This window comes from Sus scrofa, chromosome 14 (genome assembly GCF_054392235.1).
Source record: "Sus scrofa isolate SSC_HxYL_T2T_F1_AM1 chromosome 14, Sscrofa_HxYL_maternal_Yorkshire_Landrace_v2.0, whole genome shotgun sequence".
Taxonomy (NCBI): Eukaryota; Metazoa; Chordata; class Mammalia; order Artiodactyla; family Suidae; genus Sus; species Sus scrofa.
The window spans coordinates 121,346,287-121,368,354 of record NC_139396.1 but is presented as its reverse complement, the minus strand read 5'-3'; the positions used below and the strand labels follow the sequence as shown (position 1 = coordinate 121,368,354).

General features: G+C 42.1%; 1 protein-coding gene across 13 annotated transcripts in view; it reads left to right on the top strand.

The window, feature by feature from the left end:
• SGMS1 (sphingomyelin synthase 1) overlaps positions 1–20,953 on the top strand; it is a 308,323-nt gene extending 287,370 nt beyond the window's left edge. For 9 of the 13 annotated variants that reach the window (XM_084992498.1, XM_013983509.3, XM_084992499.1 and 6 more), the window contains 4 exons: positions 78–195; positions 15,279–15,432; positions 18,500–18,666; positions 19,221–20,953. In XM_084992498.1, the coding sequence (XP_084848624.1) occupies positions 78–195; positions 15,279–15,432; positions 18,500–18,666; positions 19,221–19,400 (619 nt within the window). In that variant the 3' untranslated portion in view covers positions 19,401–20,953. 13 annotated transcript variants of the gene reach the window in all.
• Positions 20,954–22,068: the final 1,115 nt, after the last annotated feature.

The following is a 22,068-nucleotide window of genomic DNA, read 5'->3' as shown; positions in this document are numbered from 1 at the left end:
GCTGGGTCTTTGAAAACTTTAAGCAAATGAACCTGCAGAATTTCATGACCTTGTGCCCTGTTTTTCCCTTTTTCTAGGTCCATTATTAGCAGAAGATTTTTCTGCATAGTTGGCACGCTGTACCTGTATCGGTGTATTACAATGTATGTAACCACACTCCCAGTACCTGGTATGCATTTCAACTGCTCTCCGAAGGTAAACCATTCCTCACTGTAATTTCCCTCTTTGTTTGTTTCTCATCTTGCCCAGGGGTCCTTTGACTTAGGCTGAAAGTGAAAATTTCTTCAGCATATATTCAAGTCCCTTTGCCTTCACCTGGGAATGTTCCTAAGCAGTATGGCCCCACACTTTGCAAAAATTCCCAAGCCCTGCCAGTGCTTCCCAGCTGGGGGAAATATGTGGTCTAGTTATTGTGTTGGAAACAGTTAAGCTTAGTGTGTGGGTGTACCTCTTTGGTTTCTTGCCAAACTTTTAAAATATCATTTGCTCTCTTGATAAAGATCCAGAAGCTTGTAATATGCTTTTTCCCTCTCTTAGATGGAAAGTTGGGTTTCAAATGATATATTTTTTCCCTCTTTCTATTAATCTCAACAGTGGGAATCTTTAACAGCAGAACAAGAGACACTATTCCTGTCTCCTTGTACCCTCCACCTGCCCAAACAAGGTCACTTCTCCCTGGAGGGGCATTTCACTGTATCAGTCTTCTCAAGTCGCATGGAAGCTTTTCTTCAAAATGTACTTTGTTCCTCTCTTACTGTCTCTACCTTTCCTCAGGTTCACATAGCGCTCCTTACCCCAGCCTTTGCCTTGGAATAGTTTCAACTGCAGAGATTATTGGAACTTTGTGAAATAATTAGCAGAAGCTTTAGTTTTAAATACTTTAATTGCATTAAAGCTCTTTAATGCAGTAAGAAATAGAAGAGATTTGTTTCCTTGATTTGGGTGGGAGAAAATAGGGAAGGCTGTGATGTGTTTGGAATAATTTCTTTGCATTGCACTTGGGCTGTGAAACACCCTTTCAGTTTCATCCCTTTCTACTTTTGTTTCTTCCAGAAGAGACATTTTCTCTGAAAGAACCTTGGAAGAGGGCTGAAAAATTCACTTTGGATTTTTAAAGCAGTGTCGTTATCATTTGAAACGTTCAGTCTCTTTAGGTTGCTGGCTTACTGTGGTTCCTTTCCTTCCTAGACATATGTATGTGCTCAAAGAGGTAGCTGGTTTCTTACTTCACTCTTTCCGTTTTTGACTACAAACTGTTTCCCTAACTATAGAGAAGCCATCATAAAGCGTAAATGATCCCAAGGATCCGTTCATCTCCATCAGCAATCCTGCCTCCCTGCACCTCCTTCTTACTCTTCCTTCAGCCCTTCCGAAGAAAGCCAGCCTCACGTCTTCTTCATCCTCTCTCAAAGCTCTCAGGCACTTGCTCAAAGCTCCTGAGTTACAGGAAATATCTTGTTGTCACTGAGGATCCAGTGATGTGGATTTCTGCTGGGAGGATGGCTTGATACACATTGTGTTCTCAGGAGCCAGCTGATAGTTTAGTTCAGTCCTTAAGAAAATCTATATAGAAGTTCCCATCACAGCTCAGCAGTTAACAAGCCCAACTAATATCCACAAGGATGTGGGTTCAATCCCTGGCCTTGTTCAGTGGGTTAAGGATCTGGCATTGCCATGAGCTGTGGTGTAGGTCACAGACACGGCTTGGATCTGGCACTGCTGTGGCTGTGGTGTAGACCACCAGCTATAGCTCCAATTTGACCCCTAGCCCGGAAACCTCCATATGCCTCGAGTGCAGCCCTAAAATGACAAAAAAAAAAAAAAAAGAAAGTACGCGCAGGAGTTCCCCTTGTAACTTAGCAGTGATGAATCTGACTAGTATCCATGAGGATGCAGGTCGTTCAATCCCTGACCCTGCTCAGTGAGTTAAGGATCCAGGATTGCCGTGAGCTGTGGTGTAGGTTGCAGACACGACTTGGATATGGCTATAGCTTAGGCTCCAGCTGCAGCTCCCATTTGACCCGTAGCCTGGGAACTTCCACATGCCATGGGTGCAGCCCTAAAAAAAAAGAAAGTCTGTGCATGGCAAGTTTCTCTACCGAGCAGCATGTCACATGTCATACCAATTCCAGTAGATGTTTGTTCTGGCCAAACCCAGGCTAAAGATGAATCCAGCATTGATGGGTCATGCTCTGTGGCCTTTCTCTCCATTCTAGTCCCAGCCTTGTTTCTTCTTAGGACCTCTGCAGCTCCACCCAGATGTTGGCAACCCCATGCTTGGTTAGTATTGGCGCTTACAGTCAGTTTAAATCATCAGTACATCTAACCAAGATTTCCTGGTTAAAAATAGCTGGTGGGTTTTCTTGGTAAAGGCAGAGATCAGTGGCAGGAACTGTGCACAAAACCACATCCAAATGTGTCACTCGTTTATCATGCTGCAAGAAACCCCAACTCAGGCTACCATTCTGTGATGGTTTTCTTAAAGTTGAAATCTTTATATAGTAGGGAGTGAAATGTTAGCAAAAGCTATTGATGAAAACTCATTAAATCTAATTCTTTTGTAGGACAGAGTTCTTTTTTTTTTTTTTTTTTTTTTTTTTTGCTATTTCTTGGGCCGCTCCCGCAGCATATGGAGGTTCCCAGGCTAGGGGTCCAATCGGAGCTGTAGCCACCTACCTACACCAGAGCCACAGCAACGCGGGATCCGAGCCGCATCTGCAACCTACACCACAGCTCACGGCAACGCCGGATCGTTAACCCACTGAGCAAGGGCAGGGACCAAACCCGCAACCTCATGGTTCCTAGTCGGATTCGTTAACCACTGCGCCACGACGGGAACTCCATGGACAGAGTTCTTGAAAGAATGAGTTTAGAAAACGTTTTCGTATTCTGAAAATTTTCAAATGTATCCCAGAGAAGAAAAACCAGTATAAGGAGCCTCCGTATACCAACACCCAGATGCAATAATTATCAAGATTTGCTACGTTTTCTTTATCTTTTTTTTCTCCTTTAAAGTATTTTAAAACAAACCCAGACGGTGTCATTTCATTGCTGCATACTTCAGTATGCATCTAAGAATTTTGGACATTTTACTGCACAACTTTAATGCTGTTGGTACATTCAGTATAATTAATAGAATTCTTCGGTATTGGCAGTTACCAATTCATGGAATACCTTGATTGTCTTAAATGCCTTTTTGTAGAAAAATAATTGGTTTGTATAAATTAGGATCCAGAATCTTTACATTACATTTAGTTGTTCTGTCTGGGAAATCTCTACATTCTAGAGCAGTATTTTCTCCCCATTCACCCCCTTTTTTTAAACCCCGTCAGTAACTTGTAAAGATCAGAGCAATTGTCCTTTAGAATATCCCACATTCTGGATCTGTGTGTTTGGCTCTTTGTAGTGTCAGTTAACTTCTCTCCTCCATATTTCCTCTACCCAGAAGGTTGGCTCTGGAGATTGATTCGATTTTTTCATTCTTTTGGCAAGAACCCTTCACAGGTAAAACAGAATGATTTCTGAAGCCAGACAGAAGAGTTAGAAAAGACCTTAAAGGCTTGGTGGCTGCCTCTTGGAGGGAGATAAAACTTAAGAAATTACGGGTCAGACAAGGGCTAACTACTGCACTGGGGGCAGTTTCGAGGGGAGAGAAGGATGGCACTAGAGAGACATTCAGGGACCAGCTTCGCCGACCTCAGAGCTATGCCTGGGGCTAGGTTAGGCAAAACAGAAAGGAACCTTACTGAAAGTCCTACAGCCCCGTGTGCTGTTTGCTGCCTCAATATTCTTGCCACCAAATCTTGATGGAACTATATCTGAACCATCACATGACCCTGTGAAAATACAGACCTACCCGGTGATGGAAACAGCCTTGTGGTCAGAGTGAGGATGATCCCACAGAGCACTTGCTAGCTGTTCGCCTGTTGCATTTAACTTCTCAGAGCCTCAGTCCCTTCGTTGGCACGACAGGGCTTAATGACACTTGGTCTGTGTCAAGGAGCAGCGAGGATAAAAGAAGGCAGTGAATACACAGGGGCCCTGTCGATGGAAGATGCTCTGCAGAGATAATGCTTGGTGTCGTCATCATGCTGTAACCCCTAGACTCTTACTCATCCAGTGAGAACTATTTAACATGCATCAAATACCTGCTGTGTGTTAGGTGCCAAAGTGCAAGGAGTAAACAGAGCAGATACAAGTCCCTCCCTGCCTTTGTGAGAAGCACCTTAAGATCACCTCATCCAAGCTTACATCTTGTGTAATGTGGGAAGTGCTCAAGCTCAGCTACTGGCCCTGGGGATGGAAAGGAGGAGACAGAGTTGAGCAAGATATAAGTGGCTGAATCAGTACAACTTAGTAATACGTTTGATGTAGGGAATGAGGAGAGAAAGGAAGGGTTTCAAAGGCAACTGGGTTTTACTGCTGGGATAATTACATAGTAAGGAGGAAGAGGGAGTTAATGACTTCAGACTAAACAAATAGAGCTTGAGGGACTTAAAGAGATGTCTAAGTGGTGGTGTCCAAGCCAATTAGCTATCTAGGTCTGAAGTTGAGGGGAAAAATCAGAGCTGGAAATTAAATATTTGTGACTCATCATATTCTGGATGGTGTTGGAGCAGTGGTTGCGGATGAAAACGCCACAGACAGAATATTAAAGTACAGTGCGTCCAGAGTTCCCGCTGTGGCACAGCAGGTTAAGGATCTGGCCTTGTCTTTGTTGGGGCATGGGGTCTGTCCCACAATGGGTTAAGGATCTGGTGTTGCTGTGGCTGCAGTGTAAGTCACAGCTATGGCTCAGATTCAGTCTCTGGCCCAAGAATTTCCTTATGCCATGAGTGTGGCCAAAAAAAAAAAAAAAAAAAAAAGTATGCTGTTTCCCTGACTTAAGATACATCTAAAGCCTGTTGGTCAGAGAATACACTTACAATTATCAATCATCATTAAACTACAAGGGAAGAGAGTTGAGCTTTAGAATATGACTGGGTTGAACATGAACATATGAACTTAAACTTAGTGGGTCCCTTGTGTAAAATGCCATAATTAGTATACTTAATTCTTACCTTAACACCAATTCTCAAAGCCTGTGGCTTCTCAGAAAAATTTTCAATAGCATGCAGTAGTAATTGAGAAAATTGTTCCTAGTGTTCATTCATTTGATGGCAGCATACTCGTCACTTCACAAAATGCTGTAGCTTGGTGAAATCACCATCGTGTGAAATGATGATGTGAAAAACAGAAGGGGGCCTGTCATCAAATACTCCTGAAACAGAGATGAGCCACTGAGACGTGGAAAAGGAAGGAGGTGTTCAGTTCCTAGATCAGGAACTTCCAGGAAGCATCTGTCCCATAACCGGTGTATACACGTGGCGGGCTTATGAGTCCACCAAGTATGTAAGACTTTGGTTAACCCTTGTTAATTTCAATACAGCTTTTCTCCAAGGAGGATGTGCACAAACCAGAAAACCATCTCTTGTCATCTTGTTCCAACTTTCTAGGTTTCAGTTTTTGAAAATGAAAAAGGCAGAAACATTTGAAGATGCTTCTGTGTTCTAAGCTTTTTGTAAGAAAATTTTGTTCTATTTTAGCAAACTCCACGAGAAAAAACAAAACAATAACAACAAAAAAAACAACCCACCCCAGGCCCCAGATGGATAGATAGCCTAATGCCATTGGAAGAGAAGAAATAATTTATGCTGTTTTCAGCTCTCATTTTAATAATCACATGAATTAATCTAATGGCTAAGTTTTAAAGTGCAATTCATGTTGGTTCTGTTTGTTGGTCTCCATGGTGACCTTAGGATTGAAAAGTGTCAAAAAGAGAGTTCTGTTACCGCCAGGGTACTACTCTGGCTACTGCATTAATCTGACATGATGTTTTCAGTGGAGTGAGTCTCCTAAACTTCAAAGACATGTTTTTTCCTTTTTTCCTCAGACATACTTGTTGTTGGACAAGGGTTATATTTGGGTGGTATCTGAGGTTAACTGTTCAGTGGAACAATACAATACAAATGTAACAAAGTCTTTCACATTCTCCTCTGCCACTGTCAGGTTTTTTTGCTTTGCACGAATTAGCAAGATCAAAGCACCTGCTTGAGTTCGCTGCTAAGCCATGATGTAGTAATTATCAGCCTCAAGGGTCTCTTTGTTGGCATGTGTTCAGTCTTAAAAGGCGCAAGACTCTCTGCTTTTTAGGATTTTATAACCTTTTTTAGTTCTTTCTTACTTTCTTGAAGGTAACGGCTTGAGTGTTCAAAGCTGCCCTTCTTGCTACAATTTTGATATTCTTATGAGCTCCTGCTAACCTTATCAGCATTTCAGAATATGGCTTGTGTTCTATTACCAAAATAGCTCCCTGTCATCCTGTTGAATTGTGTGGAATTTAAATCATCAGTGCTTGACTTTACCTAATTTTCTGTTTATCTCCCAGTTTCTTTTTGTCAGTATAATTTTGTTTTCTTCATACTCATTTTTTTAAATTTCTTGCTCATAATTTCTAGTCACCTTCCCTATCCGAAGTCTCTTCTTAACTTTCCCATTTCTCTCTCCACTTTTCCTTTTTCAGGTGTGGAAAAAAAGAAAAGAAAAGAAATATACTGAGTCATTTCTTATTCTCTTAAAAAACAATCGTTTTTTTTCCTCCATTTTAAAGAAATTCCACATTCATTATAGATACATTGAAAAATACAAAAAGGAAATTTTTTACACTTCTAGCCCTATCTTATTGTTACTATTTCAGACTAATTATTGGTCCTTTATACATATTTTCCTTACTTCTGATTATGCTTTCTGTACTCCTGTTTCTTTATAGTTAACATTTGTTATGTGCATTTTTCCATGATTTTGTAAACCCTAAGCTTTTTCTAAATGATTTTCATATTTATGGGAAGTCACCCAGGAGACAGGGGTTGTGATACAGGGAGACTGTAGATGTGACTTCTTTTCATAAACAAAGCAGGTAGCTTCCTTCTGAACAGATATTTCTAGAGTACCTATCCCACGCGGAGTAAATGTTGAGGATACTCAAATATGTACGACAGGTACCCCCTCTTCTCATAAGTGGGTGTCCGGAAACCATGACGCACATGTAACATGTCTATGGCCCTCGCTGTAGTAGGCGTGTAGAGCTCCGTTGCCATGGAAGCAGCAGAGACGATGGCAAACTCGGCTGGGAGTGTTGGCTGCACTGAGGAGGTGCCATCCCAGCCAAGTCTGGAAAGGATGTGTAGGAGTTTGCCAAGTGCTAAAGAGAGGAGGACTTTGACAGGTGGAGAAAACAGAAAGGGTATGAAAAGGAGTCTGGGGGGCACAGGTGAAGTGAAACATGCCCAGGGCATGCGATCCTGTGGACCGATGGAACGGCCAGCAATAAAGCCAGAGAGGCAAGTTGTAAGCAGATTTTAAGGGCTCTGGTCACCCTTCTAAGGAGTTTGGCCACAGGAAGCCAGAAAGGTTGAGACAGGAAATGTGATGTGATCACATCTGTCTCTTAAAAAAACCTCTCTCCAGTGATTTAGAAAGTAAGCAGTTTGGAGTTCCCGTCGAGCCTCAGTGGTAAGGAACCCGACTAGGATCCCTGAGGACTTGGGTTGATCCCTGGCTTCACTCAGTGGGTTAAGGATCAGGCGTTGCCATGAGCTGTGATGTAGGTCACAGACAAGGCTCGGATCTGGTGTCGCTGTGGCTGTGGTATAGGTGGGCAGCTACAGCTCCGATTCAACCCCTAGCCTGTGCTAGGTGCAACCCTAAAAACAGAAAAAAGAAAAAGAAAAAAAAAATGTAAACAGTTTGGGTGGGAGGAGAGGAAGCGAACTTAGAGTCGTGTCAAATTGTGTACCTGTTTTGCACCAGATACAAGGTCTCCTACCAATAACACTTAACCTGAGTGTAAGCATAAGGAAACAACCAGATAAAACCAAATTGAGGGGCATTCTACAAAGAAACTGGACTGGACTCTACAAAGCTTTCACTGGGGAAAAGAAACTGGTTGGGGATTAGTGTTTTATTGCTGATAATTACTTAGAGACAACACCCTCCTCCAAAAAAAAAAAAAAAAAAAAAAAAAAAAAAGCCTGCCTAATGTAGGAATTGATGGATTCGTTGGATCATGGAGAGGTGTAGAGAGCCAAATCTTTCAGAGCTTAGTGGAGGGAAAAGTGTTTTTCAAGTTGTATTGATGTAAGTTCTAGGAGGGTGTGCTTAGGGAATTCTCCCTACTTCACATCAGTTGAGATGGTATAATAACTGTGGATGAAACTGTATCCTCCCAAGAGTGAAGTGATTACCATCTGAGGAAGAATTCATAAGGAACAAGACAAGAAGTACTTGCTCTGGCCAGGTAGTAGTAGGTCAGTTCACTGAATGAACGATATGAATGAATGAGTGGACAAGGGAGGACTTTAGGGGACACCTGACCGTGGTGGTTGGAATGGGGCATGATGGCATGACATTACCTTCATAAGGAACCTAGACTGCTCAAGGAAAGGTTACTAAATACCGATCTGGTTCCTGGTTCATGCAGGCTCGGAAGGCACTGTCAGTGTACAGGAGCCTACAGTTTTGCAGATAAGCTGTGTGCAATCAGAGGACTTGGAACCCATTCCAGCTCCAAAACTGAATAGCCTGGGGACCCAGGACAGAGTGAAGGCCTGCCTTATTGATTTTTCAGGGCTGCTGTAGGATGAAGCATGGGTAAGAGGTGAGGATTATGTCAAATAGCATTTCTACCCTTTAGCACACACTTTCAACCCTTTGTCAGAGTTACACCAAAGCCAGTGATCCGTGTAGCATTATTTGGTGAGTGTGGGTTCCAGGTTTCCCCTGCCCTGCCAATAGGGAGTGAAGCACAGGGAAGATCCCCGAGTTTCAAATGTGGTTAAGAGAAAAGGCAAGTGCATGAGCCCTCCTGCAAACTGAGTGGTGATGAGCAGACCATCATCAGAGCATTGAGTCACTCAGCATTGAAAATGTCCTCAGGGAACCTGTTTTTTAGTAAGCAAAGTCGCACCGATTTGAACGGTTCTGGAGCAATCTGTTTCATTCAGAAGCCTCTCGTGCTGCCTTCTGCTCTCAGTTTCTTGTTTTGTCTTATGTTGCTTAAGTGATTTGGCCTGTTTAATTTCTTGAACATTCATTAGAAATTGAAAAAAAAAATTGCTTTGTTTTTACCGAAGAGTAATTTTTCTGTGACCCTAGGAGACCATAATTCAGAATGGTGTAAATACAAGACCTCGTCACAGCTTTGTAGTGCCCACTGAGAAAGCGTTTGTGTGAATTCCCCCCAAATAACTCTGCTTTCAAAATGAACCCTCAAAAGCCTACCGATGGGGAGGTTACAGCTCCAGATATGATGGCGTGAGCGCACTCTATCTTCCTACCCTCGCACTGGATGCCACCCAGACAGAACACAGGCACAGTGTCTGGAGCTGCTCTTTGAAGATACTGGGAAACAGACAGAGTGGGGAAGGAAGCTAAAATGAGAAATGAGAAGTATGAACAATCCAGCTGGGAGTTTCCTGTTTTTGCTGCTCTGTTGCTCCTGCTGTTTCTTCTTCCTCCCGCCTCCCTCTCCCTCCTCCCCCTCCTCATCCCTTGTCCGTCCTCCCTTCGGCTCTTCCTCCCCCTCCCCTCCCCCTTCCCAGGGCTCCTTCCCCTTCTTCCCTCCTCCCTTCTCCTCCCCGACCTCCACCCTCCTCCTTCCTCTCCTCCCTCCTTCCTCCTCCCATTTCTTACTCTTGTCCTCTTTCTTCCCCTCTCTCCTGCCCATACTCAAAGGTCACCCAAATCTCAGAACTATAGAACTCCAAGAGAATCCCTCTCTTTCTAGCCCCACGAGCAGGAACACAAGTTCCCTTGGGACAGACTAGGAGAACTCCTACCAATTTCCATTCAACCCATGTTAACATGTAGTGTGCATATTCTAGACTTTTTCTGTGCTTTATTATGTTTTTGGTCTTTTTAGGGCCACACCCTGTGGCATATGGAAATTCCCAGGCTAAGGTTCGAATCAGAGCTGCAGCTGCTGGCCTACACCTCTGCTCATGGCAGCACCGGATTCTTAACCCATTAAGCGAGGCCAGGGATCCAACCTCCTGGATCCTAGTCAGATTTGTTTCTGCTAAGCCACGACGGGAACTCCTGTGCGTGTTTTTTTAAGTAGCTATGATTATACCAAACATTTTGTTTTGTTTTTTCCTCTTAGTAGAAGATATTTATAATATAAATTTACTACATAGCATTGTTTGTTTATTTTTTTTAATAATTTATTAAGCAATTATAGTGTAGTTCAGTGCCTTTGAATCACCTCAGATTCTGGTTCAGTGGGTCTTGAGAGGGTACAGGCACACTTTGTTTTATTGAGCTTCACTTTGTGACCCTTCACAAATACTGCATTTTTTAGAAATTGAAGGTTCATGCTGACTCTGGGTTGAACAAATCTATCAGTAGCAGTTTTCTCCATCACTTGCTCACTTCATATCTGTGTCACATTTTGGTAATTCTCATCATTTTTAAAATTTTCCTATTATTCTATTTATTGTGTAATCTTGTGGTATTTAACCTTCGTTTCTTTTTCTTTTTCTTTTAGGGCTGCACCCCTGGCTTCTGGAGGTTCCCAGGCTAAGGGTCCAATCAGAGCTGTAGCTGCTGGCCTGCACCACAGCCACAGCAACTCTGGATCTGAGCCATGTCTGCGACCTACACCACAGCTCACGGCAATGCCAGATCTTTAACCCCCTGAGCAAGGCCAAGGATCAGACTGAGTCCTCATGAATACTAGTCGGGTTTGTTAACCACTGAGCCATGATGGGAACTCCAAGCAATAAAGTACTTTAATAAAGTCATGTATACTTTTTTTACACTTAATAGACTACAGTGTAGTGTAACAACGTTTATATGAAATGCACTGGGAAACCAGAAATTTTGTGTGACTGACTTTATTGGGATAATCACTTTACTGCAGTGGTCGGGAACGTACCTGTAATAGCCAAGGCATGCCTGTAATCACAGCCATCTCCTGGTGTTGCTAATACTTCCCTGGCCCAGGTTCTGAATAGCACGGGAATAGTTATTTAACAGTTCCCATGTGGGTTTCCACTTTGTCGCTCTTATAAATAATGTTGTGCATAAAGCTTTTCTTCGTATTCAAGGTCACTCCTTGGAAGTAGATGCCTAGAAGCAGTTAAGCACTGAGTCACACAGGTAATGGCTGTTTGGATTGCTGCTCAATATTGACGATTATTTTTACAGAGGATTTTGCTGCCTAAGTTGATGATAAGGAAGTTGAGACTTAGAGTGGTTTGGCTACACAGGGTCACACAGCTAATTGGTAGAAGAACTGTGATTTTAGCCCAGCCTTCCGGCTTCAGCGCCCACTGTCTCTTCTTCCCCATGGCTGCTGCATTCTCCATGTCCCTCCCCTTAGAGGAGCTTGTTGGAAAACATCTGTGACATTGTTCCTGCCCTACACCACTGGCTGGCCTTTTGCTTCACTGCTAATTTGATAAGAGAAAGAATGTGCTCCTGTTAAAGCTAATTTTTATTTCTGTTTGTATGACAGAGTCAGTGCCTCCAGCTGGTCACGTTCTTTGTCCTTTGATAAATCTTGTTTCCTAAATGGTCTTATTTACTTGATTTATCTGTGCTGTGTACATGATAAAGATGTTAACTTGTTTCTTCTCTGATTGTCTTGTAATTTGTCTTGTTGTTTGTTGCTTTTTTAAAGCATAATTAAAAATGTTTATGTTGGTATAACCATCCATCTTCTTTCCTGTTCCCCGCTGAGCTTAAAGACTTTCCCCTTGCAAAGGTTTGACAGTCATGGAAAGATACCGTCAAAAGAAAGCGTAGATGTATTAAGGGCTCTTGTAAGAAACGGAACATTACGTTTTGGCTGGTTTTCCTCAATGCCATGTTTACTTCATAATCTGTCCAAGTTTTCCTATCCATACAGTTTCCCCACAAATATTCTCCTTCTAAAATTACAGGGTGAATTTGGGGGCGGGGTGTTCAAGAATATGATTTATAGTTTTCAGAACACAGAGGGAACTTCACGAGGGCAGTTTGAAATAGTGTAAAATGGAGAACTACCTAAGCTTTTTTGCCATAATTTTCTTCTATAAATTGTCTGTTGTTATAACAGAAATAGACCAAACTTTCAATTTAAAACTTTCAACAGTTATTTTTTTCATGTTAACATCACGCATGCAATTTAGGGAACAAAATGATTCTGCAGGACTTACTATGAAAAACTGTAGTCCTCGCCCTAACCGCACTCCAACCTGCCATCCTCCTTCTCCAATTCTTTGACTCTTGTGGCATTTCCCTTCATTTATTAAACTCTTTTTACAGAATTTGTGTGTGTGTGTGTGTGTGTGTGTGTGTGTTTTCCAAGTGACACTGGCAATATTGTTTCCAGTAGAGGCTGTCTCTGTTACTGACTTCCCCCTGGGGAAGGCCAGGATTTGGAGTCCTAGCACAGACACCATCAACACCATCTTGCACATGTTCTGTGCCTTTTCCTTCCCTTCTTCCCACCCCCCAGCATCCTAGGTTCTTAGCCCATCTTCCCAGTGTCGTTTTCTGTCCTTGGTTTAACTCAGTGCTTACATTATAACAGTTTTGTAAATGCTATTCATAGCCACCTCATATAGTTTCCCATAATTTTCCTTTTCAACACAATTTTTTGCTTTCTGAAGAATTGGGGAATTGCCTTGCTTTTTGCTCTATTAGTGTTCTGTGTACTTTTTCATGCCCACGTTGTGACTCGAAGCCACCAAGTTGGGTGTTCTGTTAGCCTCATCTCCAGATCTCTGACTCACCCACATGGGGGGCTACCTCTCTAGGCCTTCTGCACATTTTGTCAGCTGTCCCTTCACTGGCATCCTAGCAAATCCTTTTTTTCTTTTTTCTGTGTGTACTCCTTTGCTTTGTAGAGTATATCCTCTACATGGGAAAGAGTACGTAGGTGGTAATTTCGAAATCTTGTATGGATGAAATGGCTTCAATTTATCCTTGGTCTCTTCTTTAAGTTTACATTCAGTTAATAATACGGCTGGATATAGAATTCTAAGTTGGAAATATTTTCCCCTCAGAATTTGGAAACATAGTTGTAAAGCCTTCTATTTTCCAGTGTTGCTTTTGGAAAAGCTTGGTTCTTAATTCTTTTATGAAGCTTGTTTTTGGTTTCTAGATGCTTTAAGGTCTCTTGTTAGCTCCCAGTTTCTGAAGTTTCATGATGTTAAGTCTTGCTGTATAGATCTGTGTGCTTCTGTTGAGCTGGGCTTTCAGTGATCCCTTTCAGTTTGGAAATCCATATCCTCTGTGTGATATGTTCAACCTGTCATCCTTAACTAGAAATCTCGATTTTTTTTTTTTTTTTTTTTTTTTTGTCTTTTTAGGGCTGCACCCATGGCATATGGAGGTTTCCAGGCTAGGGGTTGAATGGGAGCTGTAGCTGCCAGCCTATACCACAGCCATGGCGGCATGGGACCTGAGCCGTGTCTGTTACCTACACCACAGCCCATGGCAATGCCAGATCCTTAACCCACTGAGCAAGGCCAGGAATTAAACCCATGTCCTCATAGATACTAGTCAGGTTTGTTTCCTCTAAGCCACAACAGGAAATCCTGATCAATTTTTTAAAAGGAAATTTTAATGAAACATGTTTCCTAGAACCCAGAATATTATCAGTTAAATGTTGAAAAGGTGATTAAATTGGTTAACCAAAATTTAAGAGTGCTGACAAACATAAAACATAAACATAAAATTTTGTTTGCCAGAATAAATAAAAGTTTCAGTGAATGAGTTGTTCACACCATCTATTACTCTAGTATTCATCCTAGACTTGTATCAGAGACAGGTAAGTTTGTTTATCAACTTTTTTTTCACTTTTATTAAAAGGAAAAACATGCATTTCTAGCCACATAATTTCAAAGAATTAAGGATACATCCTATTCTGTCCCTTGCTTCATTTGGGTCACCAAAAATCACATACCAAAAAATATTCATATATTTGACACCTCTGCCTATAGCTGGTTTAGCTAGTAAGTTAGTAGAACATTTGTCCTTTAGGCCAAGCCTATGAAATAGATCTCGAAATTTTTCCCAGAGATTTTCCCCCCCCAAAAATGGTACTTATAGTAGGAAATCAGTCCAGTCTTTATCAGTGTAATAAAAAAATTGGTAATTAAATATCTGCTCACACATGCTGTGAAAAGTGCTAATAACATTGCAGGAAAGATCTGAGGCCACCTGCTTCATCTCCAGGACCATCCTCTTCCAAGGGCTGTCCAAACAACAGTGAACACTGAGTGGGCACACTTCATGGAAGAAAGGGGGATTTTACGCATCTTAATACTAGCTTGTAAGGGAAGAACAGTCCTGGACATCTCCTGCAGTCTCCAAACATACACTGAACACTTCTGTGACCATTTTTTCAGGGGCTTTTCCCTCCCACAAGCAAATTTCTCTCTTTCACTCAATTCTGGCACTGTCTACGCAGAAATAGCACCAGTTCCTACAGGTTAAGGGTTCACTTCAGCCTCTCGTCACAAGTCTAGATTATCACCTGAGCTTCTGACCGACCAGCTATAAATTGGTTTTTCCTATGACCCCCTCCTTGGGTTCACTTAATAAGCTAGAGCTGCTCACAGAACTCAGGAAACCATTTTACTTATAGATTACCAGTTTATTATAAAAAGGATGAATCTTAGGACCACCCTGATGGAAGAGATGCAGATGCACAGGGCAAGGTAGGTGGGAAGGGCGCGGAGCTTCCATGCGCTCTCTGGGCTGCACCACTTTCCCCACATCTCCACATGTTCACCAGCCTGCAAACTCTGTTGAATTTCTGTGGAGGCTTCATTCTATAGGCATGATTCAGTCATTGGCCATGGTAACTAACTCAAGGTCCAGCCAGCCCCTCTCCCCTCCTTGAAGGTGAAGGAAGTGAGTACTCACATTCCAATCCTCTAATCACCTGGTTGGTTCTTCTGGCTTGCACCCCCATCCTAGGAGCTTTCCAAAAGTCACTTGGAACATATGAACCTGAACTCAGGTGTGGTCAAAAAGGGCTTTTGTGAATGACAAAAGACACCTTTATCTCTTCTGTCTTAGGAAATGCCGAAGGTTGTAGAAGCTCTGTGCCAGGAATGGGGGACAAAGACCAAATATGCATTTCTTAATATTACAGTATCACAGAGCTTAATTCTGAAGATAAATCATCATCGTAGCACACGTTCATGTGCGCCAATGATGAGTCTGATGTTCTCTTTTCCCACCAGCTTTTTGGAGACTGGGAAGCCCAACTGCGGAGAATAATGAAGCTCATAGCTGGCGGCGGTCTGTCCATCACGGGCTCCCACAACATGTGTGGGGACTATCTGTACAGCGGCCACACGGTCATGCTCACACTCACCTACTTATTTATCAAAGAGTGTAAGTCTCAGGCAGCCTTCCATGAGCATTTCCTCACCTGCCATTTCCCGCAGTTTCTGGAGAGTCTACTGAAGCAAGACTGGACCTCGAAAGGCAGCCACTCACCTCACCACCATGCCCAGGCACAGCAGGCACCCAGGGAAACGTGTCAGAAGCACCTGTTCTGGAAGTTCCTGCTATGGCACAGTGGGTTAAGAATCCGGTGTTGCAGCAGCTGTGGTGTAGATCTCAGCTGCAGCTGGGATTCAAACCCTGGCCCGGGAACTTCCATATGCCACGGGTGTGGCTGAAAAAAAAAAGTGCTGGTTCTTCTTGATAGGAGCATCTCATTTCTTCAAGTGTCACCTGTGGTTTGGGGTGTTTTATAGCTACTGGAAGGAGCCAGAGGGAAGGAGATAAAATTCCAGGCCTGGTTGGAGGATGGTAGATGGCGGTTCACTCAGCAGCCATTTGTTCAGGCACCTGGCACTGTGTTACCTGCTCTAAGTACACTGGGGGGGGGGGGGCAGTGATGTCTCTCAGAGCAGCATGGTCTAGGGACACCGAATGATGCAGACACTAAATGGGGAATGTCCTTTAAAAAATGTACTTAAAATATTTTATTATGAAATGTACAAAAAATAATGTTACAGGTAGCCCTGTACACTGCTCAGATTTAATATAAGCACTTGCCATATCTATTTCCAATGACCCTTCAAAAAGCAAATAAAATGTTACTGTATATTTAAAGCCTTTCACCCCTTCCCCTCCCGTTTTCCTATATTATTTCCGTGCATGTTTTATTCATTTCACTGCTTGTAGAAAATTCAGTTGTCCTCAATATTTTACTGTTAGAAAGTCTCCACAAGCTTTATAAAGGCAGTTTCCATGAAGAGCAAGTAAAACCAGGCTACAGGTACCACAGAGGAGAGACACACGTTGCAGTTTGGAGGTGTTTGTGAGTTTGTGGTACCTTCTGGAACTTTAGTGTGGTTGGAATTCCGAATGGTGTTAATCATGAGAAGTGAAAAATGAACTGGTAAGGAGGAACCAGATCACAGAGCCGTGGAGCGTGCACTCAGCCGTGAGAAGGAGTCTGAACTTGCACTCTGATGGAAATGGGGTGCCCATAGTGAGGTTATGGGGCAGTGTCATCTGACTTGTCCTTTACAAAAGGAGAAAGCTGGAGTCCCAGTCATGCCTCAGCAGAAAAGATCTGACTAGCATCCATGAGGACGCAGGTTCAATCCCGGGCCTCGCTCAGAGGGTTAAGGATCTGGTATTGCCGTGAGCTGTGGTGTAGGTCAAAGACGTGGCGTTGATGTGGCTGGGGGACCCTTAGCCTGGGACCCTCCATATGCCACAGGGTGCAGCCCTAAAAAGACCAAAAAAGGGGGGAGGGGGGAGGAACCACTCTGCAAAAGCTTTCAGGACGAATTGGAGAGGGCAGGACTGGAGAGCAGGGGAACAGTTAGCAGACTGGCTCTTAAAAAGATGGCAGTGGTCCAAATTACCACGATGACATTGGGATGGAGAGAAGTGGGAGGAGCTAAGAGATTAACTGAGGAATCAACAGATAACAGTTTTGATTGTTGGGATACAGGGGACAGGTAATGGACTGAAGAGCAAAAGCCCAATTTTTGCTTTAAAAAAATAAGATGGGGAACACAGGAGGAGAAGAAAAGACGTACTTTGGAAGGCAGAGGTGTTCTGCTTGTGTTTAGGATGTGAGCAAGCACTGTGAATTCTAACAGTGTCCCTTCATTGTTGCCAGGGCATGATCTAGCCCTTGTTCTGGGATGTAATCTGGTGTGTGGTAAATGGGAACAGATTAGAGCTTGAGGTCAGTGGTCCTGGGGGTGAGATTCCTACCCCTGCTGCTTGGTACCTAAAATACTTCAATGGAGGTAGGCCTTAGCCTTGAAGATAAGGCCAGGAACCATCTTGGAAGATTTGGGTCATAAACCAATTTTGAGTTGTGGTGCTGTCACTTACTGGCTCTGTGATCTTGGGGAAAACCTCTAACCTCTGGAAGTGTTAGTTCACTCATCTTTAGAAAGAGATACTGATAGCTGCGTCATGCATGAGAGAGAGGCTGTGAAAATTCAAATAGATGGCATAGATGGACCCTAATAGGCTTGCAGGGAGAATGAACGGCAGTTTATTGTCTCTTCACCATGAGAAAGGTATTTCCCCATGAAGGCAAGCTCTTTGCCTGTTTTGTTTGTTGATCTGGGTAATTAAGCAGTTCCTGTGCTGGGCACATCATAGATGCTCAGTAAATATTGGTTAAATGAATGACTGATAACTTGGACCCCTTGAGGATCCAGTAAAAGCCTAAACTTTCTTCCCCAGGTGGAGGAGGGTACCTCACATTCAAATAATATTTTGCTTAAATTTCTGACCCTCTGAAGCTCACTCACGGAGAATACAGGGTAGGAAAGCCTCCGCTCATAGAGATTTTGAGTCTCTTATCAGGTGACTTCCCAGATGGAGGCAGAGACCAGTGACACTCCCCTATCCTTGGGAGTGTCCTTGGACTAGAATTCATTCCCAGGCATTTGGATTCTCTCTTATTTGTATTTGAGAAATAGAAATCTCAAAGACTTTCAAATTAGTGTATGGCTGCAGAGCCTGGAAAGCAAATAAGACAGTTGTATCAATTATAATTGCCTAGTCTGTGTATAAGGATCTATAAACCCAAAGATATTGATTTTTGTATAGAGCATTAACCCCAAATTATTTAGACATTTAATTAAATGCCAGTGGAAAGTTGTGTGTGTGTGTTTTTTTAAATGGAGCATGATGCATGAACCTGTCTTTGTCTTTTTAAACTGTATTTATGATTACATGAATCAAGTCATAAGCACATGTAAGTTACTGTTGCTAATAAATTCACTTTGTAAAATAAGCTGCTTCCTTTCTAACCTCAGTTACACAGAAGCTAAAGCCCTTAGATTTGCTACTCCAAACAATCTGTTTTCAGGCAGACTCAGGGTAATTGGATTCAGAAGTAGTAGTTGAGGCGCGGGGAGGTGTCCTCAGGGGTACTTGAACAATGGAACTCTAGCACGTTTCTCCTTTTCAGATTCCCCCCGACGACTATGGTGGTACCACTGGATTTGCTGGCTTCTCAGCGTGGTTGGAATCTTCTGTATCCTCTTAGCGCATGACCACTACACTGTGGACGTGGTGGTGGCCTATTACATCACCACGAGACTCTTCTGGTGGTACCACACTATGGCCAATCAGCAAGTGAGTTTTTCTCCCCATTTTAACTCCCATGGCTCTTGGCCTGCTGTTGCTGGCGAGGCAGGGGGAGAAGTGCCAAGACTCTCCTCTCCTCGTTCTGGCAAATGATTTGTAAGCTGTGCCCACCTCTCGCTTGATTTGCATTCCCACCTTCTCTTCTGTCCTTGGCCCTTCACCAGCTTAGTACTTAACATTCAATTAAGTCTGTCCATTTTCATCGTGGAGGAGTGAGTAACTAAAACCCTTACTGAAGTGTTTATTTATAGACAAGAGATTGACGAAGCCACAAGTTTCTCCTGTACTCCCAGAATTGGAGTGGTTTTTCTGCGAGGGTGTGGCCTGATTTGCAGTTGAATGCAGACTGTAGAATGGTGGTTTCAGTGTGAAACAGGCCTTTTTTTGGGGGGGGGTGGGTCATGGGACAGGTCTGGGGTCCTTTGCGAATGTTAATATAGAAAATACTTAAAGATTCTAAGAAATAGGCAGACTCTTCCTTTTGAGGCTGGAACCATCAGCTGTGCTTCCTGACTTGGTTTTCTCTTTCTGTATTATCTTAGGTGCTAAAAGAAGCTTCTCAGATGAACCTCCTGGCCAGGGTGTGGTGGTACAGGCCATTTCAGTACTTTGAAAAGAATGTCCAAGGAATTGTACCTCGATCTTACCATTGGCCCTTCCCCTGGCCAGTAGTCCACCTCGGTAGGCAAGTTAAGTACAGCCGGTTGGTGAATGACACATAACAGCTGTACAAGGTGGGGAAAGAGGAACTGTCCGAAGTGCTAAGAACTCCATGAGAGAAGATGCCATAAAATAAACACCTCCCTAATCCTGTTATCCTTCAGTGGTTACCTTGACTTAACCTATTGAGTTACCTGGTCAGCACTGTGATCTTTTTTTCTCTCCAAAGGACCTGCGTTGGACAACAATAAAGCAAATTTCACCTATCATGCACTGTACACATTTCCTGTTCATAAGTTTGGGATTTACATAACCTGCGACTACCATGTTCCTTTGTATATGATGCAACAGCATAAATGTAAGCTTTTATATCATAAGTTCTGGTCTTTCCAGTCACATCTGGAAATAAAGCGTATTATTTTCTTGGGAAAACATACTTTTCATATCTCTTGCCCCAAAGATTGGGCTGTAAGCCATTTTCTAGCAAATGTCTCTATGAAGGTTTCTAAGTACCTGAATGGGGTTCAATTCTGAAATCTTTCTACCTGTTGCACCGATATTCAAATAAAAATGACAGACACAGAAAGGTTTGGTAACTTTAGGTTTTGTAAAAATCAGCAGAGACAGTGTGTCAAAAAGTGCAAAAAAAAAAAAAGATTCTGTTATAAAGTGATTTTCTAATAAGTATTTCCTAACTTTATTTTTCAAAATGATGTTATGAAAACCAAATTTAAAGATTTTTACATGTCAGAGAGAAGAGAGTTAAAATTTTAAAATGCTTCTTGGGAGAGAACTTTGTCTATGTTTCTAGTGCCTTTCTTGTCTTGATTGTATGGTCAGTAGGCAATCTTAAATGTTTTTATTTAAAATAAAGTATTCCATGAAAGTATAAATGTATGTATACACTACTAAATTTTTCATTTATAGCTAAATTAAATCAGAAGACTGCTTATGGTTTTTAAATTGCTATGAATTAAAGAATAGGGAGAGTTAATTAGAAAGTCAGAGCCTGTTCCCATATTGTGAGCAGGTGGCAATGACATGTACCACTTAAATTATTTTTTCATCTATTTGGTAGTTCGATTTTAACTATACAATGAGACAGCCATGAATACTTTGTTTTTAAAAAGAGAGTTTTGAAAATGATCACTAAGCTAAACTTGAAAGCTATAATTATCCATACTCTCATGACAATTTTGTTGGTGAACAACAACAACAAAAAAAGATCTATTTCTTTAAAATATATTTGTGCAGGAACTGCATGTAACTCTAAGTTTTGCTCCTAACATAAGTATGTTTGGGGAAGTATTCTATTCTATACTTGCCAATGTGGAGAACAAAATAGTTTTTTAAGGATGAAGAAGTTATATATATCCATTCTGTATTTTACGTGCAGCAGAATTATCTTCCGTAGGGTTTTTTTGTGTATTCACAAGGTGATATTTGTATTGTAAAACAATAATGGTGAAGGAAATAAAAAGGCTTTTAAAATTTTGTTTGTTTTAAATCTTTGTAAAGTTATTATTCCAGAGAGTATACTGATATCTTAACAGCTTACCTAGATCATAAATTAATCAAAATGCACTTTATAATAAAAAACTGATATTAAAATAAATGGCTACTATTTCTTTTTTCTTTTTCTTTTTTTTGCTTTTTTTTTTTTTTTGCTTTTTAGGGCCACTCCTGTGGCATTTGGAGGATCCCAGGCTAGGGGTCGAATCGGAGCTACAGCTGCTGGCCTACACCACAGCCACAGCCATGCAGGATCCGACCCACATCTTCGACCTACACCACAGCTCACAGCAACACCAGATCCTCAACCCACTGAGCAAAGCCGGGGATCGAACCTGCAACCTCATGGTTCCTAGTCAGATTCATTTCTGCTGCACCAACGGAACTCCCAATGGCTACTATTTCTAATGTGTTCACATTCTTCACACAAGTCATAAATGAAGTCATTAAAGCAGGATGAAAGACTGAGTTTGGGAATTTCCTCACTGAGTTTGTTTAAGAGAGGACCTTTATAATCACGTTTCTTTTCCCTCAAGAGTCCTTAAAATGTACTCTAAACCTCAGTAACCTCTACAGATTGAGTGTATTTTTTAAGATATATAAAAAGGAGTTCCCATTGTGTCTCAGAGGATTAAGAACCTGACATCGTCTCCATGATGATGTGAGTTTGATCGCTGACCTCGCAGTGGGTTATGGATCCAGTGTCGCCTCAAGCTGTGGTGCAGGTTGTAGATGCAGCTCGGATCCAGTGTTGCTGTGGCTGTGGTATAGGCTGGCAGCTGCATCTTCGATTCAACCCTTGGCCTAGAAACTTCTTTATGCTGCAGGTGTGGATGTAAAAATAAACATATATAAAAAGAATCACAGGTAAGTTTAATCCAAACTGTAGACCACTGTTTAGCAGTCACTTTGAATTCTTTAATTCTCAATTAAGTCACTGACTTAATTTTTTAACCCCTAAAACTAGAAGTAAACAGTTTTTCCAGTTTAGACAAAAGGAAAGGTAAATTCTAAAATGAGCTGTACAGTAATAGTACTTTGATTGTCAATGATAATGCAGAATCACTTTTTTTTTTTTTTTTTTGGTCACGCCTGCAGCACATAGAAGTTCCTGGGCCAGAAATCGAATCCCCGCCACAGCAGTGACAACAACAGATCCTTAACTTGCTGAGCCACCAGGGAACTCCCCAAATCACTTTTTAAAAAGAGAAAAGATAT